Source organism: Cariama cristata, unplaced genomic scaffold (genome assembly GCF_000690535.1).
Source record: "Cariama cristata isolate BGI_N322 unplaced genomic scaffold, ASM69053v1 scaffold22989, whole genome shotgun sequence".
NCBI lineage: Eukaryota > Metazoa > Chordata > Aves > Cariamiformes > Cariamidae > Cariama > Cariama cristata.
Genome location: NW_009637741.1, coordinates 1 through 6,670, shown reverse-complemented (window position 1 = coordinate 6,670; position 6,670 = coordinate 1). Strand labels below are relative to the sequence as shown.

The 6,670-nt window shown below is 56.9% G+C and overlaps 1 protein-coding gene across 1 annotated transcript in view; it reads right to left on the bottom strand.

Annotated features, from left to right (window-relative positions):
• The window catches only part of PMM1 (phosphomannomutase 1), a gene marked incomplete at its 5' end in the record, with an annotated part of 7,625 nt that extends 1,291 nt beyond the window's left edge, over window positions 1-6,334 (bottom strand). Inside the window, 4 exons of the mRNA XM_009708465.1 lie at window positions 2,698-2,773; window positions 3,615-3,714; window positions 5,944-6,035; window positions 6,258-6,334. Coding sequence (XP_009706767.1) covers window positions 2,698-2,773; window positions 3,615-3,714; window positions 5,944-6,035; window positions 6,258-6,334 — 345 coding nt within the window. The remainder of the gene's footprint in view (window positions 1-2,697; window positions 2,774-3,614; window positions 3,715-5,943; window positions 6,036-6,257) is intronic.
• Between the last annotated feature and the right edge of the window lie 336 nt (window positions 6,335-6,670).

The following is a 6,670-nucleotide window of genomic DNA, read 5'->3' as shown; positions in this document are numbered from 1 at the left end:
GGGGGGGGGATGCTGGGGTGGGAGGTCCCAAGAGATGGATCTATCAGGGCAGATTTGGGGTCACGCCTTGCAGGTAGCATGTTCGGTGTCCCAGTGGGGGACAACGTCCATGGAGACTGGCACCAAGCTCTCTCCCAGGCTCCTGCGTGGACCAAACCCACGGCTCCGATGCTCCTTAACCCTGCAGGGACCAGGGGCTCCCAGCACCCTGCACAGGCAAAGCAAACCCCATGCCGCGCACAGCTCAGGGGTCCCAGCTGGCCGTGCTGCAGCCCCCGAGCAGGCCCCGCACGCTGATCAAGGACCAAGGACCTTGCCCTGGAGGTACCACAAACCCGTTGACATCATTGGGGCATGGCCCTGGCCTGTCACCTCTTGCCACAAGAAAGTGCGGGTTGCCAACATCTGGAGGGGCACCAAGGCAGACGGGGCAAACGTAGAGAGGTTAAGGGTGCTTTCCCAAAGAGCGTGCACAAGCGTGCACATGGACACCCACAGCCACCAAGTGTTAACGAACTTCCTAGCCCTTGCTCTTAGACCAGGCGGAGTTTAGCCCAGCACCGCACTGCTTTTTTGGGGTGCTTGGAGGCAGCACCTTCCCTGCCCTCTCGAGCTGCCCTGCTGCGTGCACAGGCTGCAGAGCCAGACCCTTGTCCCAGCACCCAGTCACCCAACAGGTGACGTGTTCCTCCCAAAACAAAGCCCACGACTTGGGGCACACCTATGTTTGGGTCTCGCTCAGAGCCGGGAGGAACGGGGATTTGAGCTGGATGTGCGTCCTCCTGCCAGCTCAGGTCTCCGCTCCTCTCGGTTTCAAGGGGACCCCCTGCAATAAACTGGGCCAGCAGCAATCCTGGAGTTTCACGCTCTCCTTCTTCACAAATCTTAACCCTACCTCTCTTAGGAAGGGGTGAGTAGACGGGTACCCACAGGGACAGTCCCTCCTGGGGGAGAGGCACCGATCCCCTGGGCTGTTCAAACGTGCACGTCCTGATGCTGTGCTCCCCTCCTCCCTGGCTGGTGGAGATGTCCCCGTCGGTTTGGGGATCCCAAACCAACCCTCCTTGGAGCCCGAGGAGCTGGGGATGGAGCCTGTGTGTCCGGCTTGGGGCAAAGGATTCACTACCGGACAGGATGCCCCAGGCAGGGCAGTGTGATACAGATGGGAGCAAGTGCCCCGCGAGCTCAGGGATGGGGATGCCCCCAGGTTCGCAACAGAAGCCACCATCAGAGCAGGACCTAAACTTGGTTGACCTCATTAAAATCCTTCCTGGTTTTGTACCCAAAGCCATTTACCTGTGAAAAACGCTGCATTTCACTGCGTTCTGGCCTTTTAAACAGAGCTGGGCAGCAAGAAGGGAGTCCTGATGCCAGCTGGAGAGGGTCGGAAATCCAAGGGAGAAGAGGTGCTGTGGAGGAGAGCCAGCACCATCCCTCGCCTAGGCAGAGCATGGGGCTGGGGCGCTGCAGGGAGACCTCCTACCACCTCTGGGGCTTGCGTCCTCCACAGCCTGGGACAAGGCACACGGAGCCAGCTTAGCAGAAGAGCTCCGTTTCCGCGTGTCCCTGTTTTTGGATGCCTGACCTGAGACACCCCGCGTTTTCTTTGTGGAGGAGCCGGGGTGGCAGGGGGGGCCCGCAGCTCCCCTTGTCTTCATGCTTTTACACAACAGGCCCGGGCTCTTCATGGCGGCTTCCCAAAGTCAGAGGAGAAAGGCCCATTGTTCTGCTCTCGTCCCCGGTGCCTGCGAGGACACGTCGGCAGGGACCTTGTCTTTCTCTGCTGTGACAAACGGTGTGTGTCAGTGCTGTGGGCAGCACGGGATGTCCCTGGAAGGATGCTGACGGCAAGGGGAGGCTCTCAGGAGGAAAGCCCTGAGGGCCAGGGCCAGACCCTCGGTACTGGCCCACTCTGGGTGCAAGAGTGGGGTCTCACCTGCCACCTCTCAGCCTTGTCACCCCCTTGCCCTTTGGCTAGGCTGCCACACGGCACCTCCTTATCTCACACACGCCCATCTGCACTGCGGGGGGTCTTCTTCCAGCATCAACCCCACCACTTACACACCCTCATTTTCCTCCCCATCCTGGCCAGACCCCCCAGGATTGCTCAAGCCCCTCCTTGGGTTCCTCATCTTCGTTAAGCTGGCTGTAAGAGCCACCTCAAGAAGTGGCCCTGCAAAAGCCCATGGCACGGAGCTGCAAACTCTTTGCCTTTCGGCAGCTCTTCCTCCAGGAAGAAAAATGTTTCCCTCATAGCCAACCCTCCCAAGAAAGCCCCAGAGCCGAGAGGCACATGAAGCTCCTGCCTCATTCCTAGAGAGGAGTACCTGTGCCTGGAGCTCTGCCGGCCACCCTCCTGCTGACGCTTGAGCCAGAACAGACCTTCTGGGCAGGGTGGGCTCCGCAGAGCTAACTGAAATTAAGGCAGGGGTAATGTCACGGGACAGAAACCCGCCTGTCTGGCCGATTCGCAGGGAGGCAAATCTGCAGCACGGTTTATTCTCTGCTGTCACCCTGCCATGGATGTGAACGTGATGCCTCTCTGGTAGCTCTCCAGGACCAGAAGCTCCTTGTGCTCTTCCTGGGGTCTCCAGGCCCCCAAAGGGAACAGCTGAGATTCCTGCTCCCCTTCCCAGCAATTTATGGGAAACAGGATAAAGAGGCCAAGGCAAAGCCAGGGCAACCCCCTCCACTCACCTCGAGAGAAACGCAGGCCTTTGCCAGCAAACTCCCTCTGCAAGGCTGCCACAAACTTCTCCCGGATCCGCTCTTTCTGGGGAGGAGAAGGAGGAAAGGGAAGCAAAGAGGGTCTGAATAATTAGGTGTTGGCAGTCTATCAGAATCCACTGTCAGCTGTCTGCTGGGCAACTGACTGATTGCTCTGCTCGCTTCCCACCTGCCCCGAGCTCCAGGGTAACGCCATTTAGCCAGCTTTCACCAGTCCTGCCCAGTGTCCACCTAAGAGACCACCAGCTCAGGGCAGCTCCAGCAGGCTCCTGGGAAGAGCAGATCCCAGCCCTTCCTTGGCAATGAAATGCAACTTGCTTCGGTTTCCCAGAAGCCCAGTTCATAACCCAAAGTCTGCAGCTTTGCTTAAAAAGTCTTGCAAAGTCCAACCGATCCCTCAATCCCAAGAAAGCTCCCTCAGGCAGAAAGTGCTGTGAGCATGGGCCAAGCGCTCCAGAGATCTGCCCAGCAGGTCTGCCGTGGCCCTCCCAGTCTGGGAAGCCCATTAGTTCCAGCTCTGTTGGGGCTGGGAGAGTGGGAGAGAGACGACAGCTCCTGGGCCATCTCTGGTTACTGTAAATGAGGAAACACCCTCTTAAATACGTGCCTTAGTCCCTGGGGCTCTCCCACCACTCAAGGAATCCTGCTAGCCACCCCACTGCGCTGGTGGTCCCCAATGAAGTTGAATTCTTCCATTCATCTGTGTCTCTCCTTGGGTTTTCTGACCCTCCAGCCCTGTCTCCACCTTGCTGCGTGTGTTGGCCTGGTGCACAGCTTGGAGCTGGGCTCCTTTCTCCTTGGGGAAGCAGGGAAGCAGGTAAGACCCGAGATCTGTGGTGGTGCAAAACCAGCAAAGGGAAGGGTGAGCCCAGGTCTGGCCCGTGTACCTTGTCCAGCTCAGAGAACTCGATTCGCTCCTCTGGGGTGCAGCTCCGTCCGATCGGGGAGATGTTCAGCATCCCATTGCGAAACTCAATGAAGGTTCCTCTGTGGGTGGGCAAGAGCACAACGTTACTGGGGCAGGGAGAGAAAACCAGACCTTTCCAGCGGAATGGCTGCTCAGTGACATGGCATGCAGTCGCTGCGGGGACACGCAGGAGAAGAGAAGCCATGCCCACTCCTGGGTGCTTCACGCCAGGCATCACCAACTCTGCTTAAGGTCTCCAAGGGGCTCATAGTTTTATAAAAAAACACCGTAAGAGAAGAGGGATAAACAGTTCCCGTGTGCCCTGCGGACAGGCTGGAAGCAACAAGCTTAGGTAAGACGATAGGAAACATTCTCTAATGTTGTGATAACTGCCAGGACAGCTATTGCCTGGACTGGAGCAGCTGCCTGAGGAGACTGTGGCATCTCCACCCCTGGCTTTTAACAAATGTTGGGTGGGTTGGGTGAAGCTAGCAGTACCCTGGGGCAGTGGGATGGAACAGCTCAGTGTAACTCGCTGCTGATGGCCGGCTGCAGGCTGATGAGCAATCAGGACCTCCTCATGGGACACAAACCAGGCAGGACCCGCAGAGCTTTTGTATCTCCCCTTTGTCCCCTGCACCTTTGACTGCAACTCTGACCTAAGCTTGCACAGACAGGACCCCGTTCCTGCTTGCCACCCTCGCCTGGCACTGGGATCACTACTCTGCCACTTCCTCGGTGGGCTGGTTCAAAGCACTAAGCCAGCAGAAAACTGCTCCTTTCTTTTCTCTTTGCTATAAACCCAGCCAGTTCTGTTTGAAAATAGATTGAAATTCTTGTGGAAACCTAGCTGGAGTGGGGAGATCCCCTTCCCTGCCCAGCTGAGGAGCCCTGAGCTCATTAACCCTCTGATGTCCCTCCCAGCCCTGCCCGCTGTTGCTCTGTGATAAAGTGCTTCCCACTCTGAGTCTGGGGGAAAAACTTTCCACCTCCTCTCTCGTAACACAGTGAAGAACATCACGGGGAATGGACCCACGGGCAGCCATGCCGGCAGCCTGGGAGCAGCATCTCTGCAGCACCAAGGGTTTGGTGGCTCACGCCCCAGGCCAACACTTGGGAGGTGTGGGTTAAAGTCCTTGCTTTGCTAGAAATCCCATAAGCTTAAATCCACAGAGGCACTTGGGAGTTGGAACTTTGCCAAGCTGTTGGGCAACCAGACAGCAACGAGGCAACCAAACAGCCTTGAAGGCTCTGCGTCCCAGCCCACGCTTTTTGGGGGGCATGTTCAGCCAGCAGTCCTGTTGCAAGGAGCCACCCTGGCCCCTCTCACCGATCCTCGTATTGCCACACAGTGACTCACATCAGGCAACTAATCCAAATCACGGTTTAGCAACTTTTACCAGCTTAATTTCAACCAGACACCTTGCCTGCTTGGGTTCACCATACAAACACCAAGGGAGAGCAGGAACAAACCAGCCAGGGCGAGGAGAGGGCAGAGCCGCTGCTTTCGACAGCGCTGCTGGTTCACGCCGGCTTCAAGTGTTTGTGAAACCGTGGTTTGAGGGGTGGTTTAACGCTGCACTCAGGCTGGTTTAACTGCAGGCTGCCTCTGAAAGAGGTTCTCCTGCTCTCCCCTTCCACCTTCACGCCATCTGTTCCCTCTCTCTCCTTTCTGTGATAACAGGGCGAGCCGATCCAATGGAAAACTACCCTTTTCTTTCCTGGCAGTGGCCTAATCTTCCTTCAGAAGAGGGGTACCAACCCACCTCACCCTGCGGCTGAGGGGTCTCATGGCAGGGAGCAGACAGAACACTCGGTCGGGGGCAGAGCAAGGCCGGCCCTATTACCAGTGGCACCAAGCGACACCGGGTTAGAAACAGTGCGAAACTGTGTGCTTAGGCGCTGGACTTCCCATCTTAAGAGCCATTGTTTGTCTGTTTGGAAACTCATACGACCAATGATGCCTGATGCCCTGACCAGTAACGAGCTGGTACCATTGTCCTAAATGAGATGCACGCGGTGGCTGTACCCTGATGTGTGCCGTGGCAGTACCCTGCTTCCCAGGGAAGCAAATCTGAGGGGCAAAAGAGCAGGTATTATGCTAAAAAATAGTGCAGACTCTCCAGAACAAAGACCCTCCTCCATTATTTGCCCGCAGTGCCACCTTGGTGGGACAGTGATCCTACACAGGGTCTCTAGATGCCAAGATAAAACCTGGAGCAAGACAAGCTCAGTGGCTCTGCTCTGGAGCCCAGAGCTCCCTAGAAATCAGTGATACGACTGCCATTTGCATGGGCTTGGGCCATTACCGTTTCTTGGGCAGCTTCAGCAGTGCCATGTAGTTGAGACAGAAGTTGATCAGATCCTGCAGCAGCTCTTCCCCCAGGTGGTCCTGAATGGCCTGCGGGAAGAGAAGGGAGAGTGAGGAAGATGCTTGACCTCCCATGAAGCCCAGCTGAGAACATGACCTGGAGGAGTGGGACATTCAGATCTGTGATTTGGGGAGAGAGGAGGGAGGAGAGAAGGGAGAAGAGGCTGCCCACCCACCCGGGGCCAGGCGCTGCTCCCCATGGCGCAGGGCAGGGGGAAGGAGAGCCATGGCTGCAAGGGGAGCTGGACTTACCTGCTTGGAGACCAGCTGTCCGTTCTTGTATTGCACTGTGCCGTTCTCTGCAAAGACGTAGTCAAACTTGTCGATGACTGAGAGGGGGGGAAACAAAAGAGGAAACGTGAGTTCTGCCCGGGAAAAGGGGCTAAAAGGACCAGGCTCAGGACTGAGTGAGCCATCCTCCCAGTTCTTTAGTACCACGCTTTCCACATCTCCCACGCTCCTCAGAGGGTCGCTGACCCTCCTTGCTCTCTGCAAAGTGGCTGAGATTATCTTCTGCTCACAGGTGGGGAGCTGACGCACGCAAGGGGAAACAACCTGACCGAGGTCACGGGCTCAATGAGTGGCAAGACGAAGATAAGGACTCCAAAATGTCAGGTTTTTAACCACGTGTGTGTTACTCTGCTCCTTCTCCTCCCCTCCCCGCT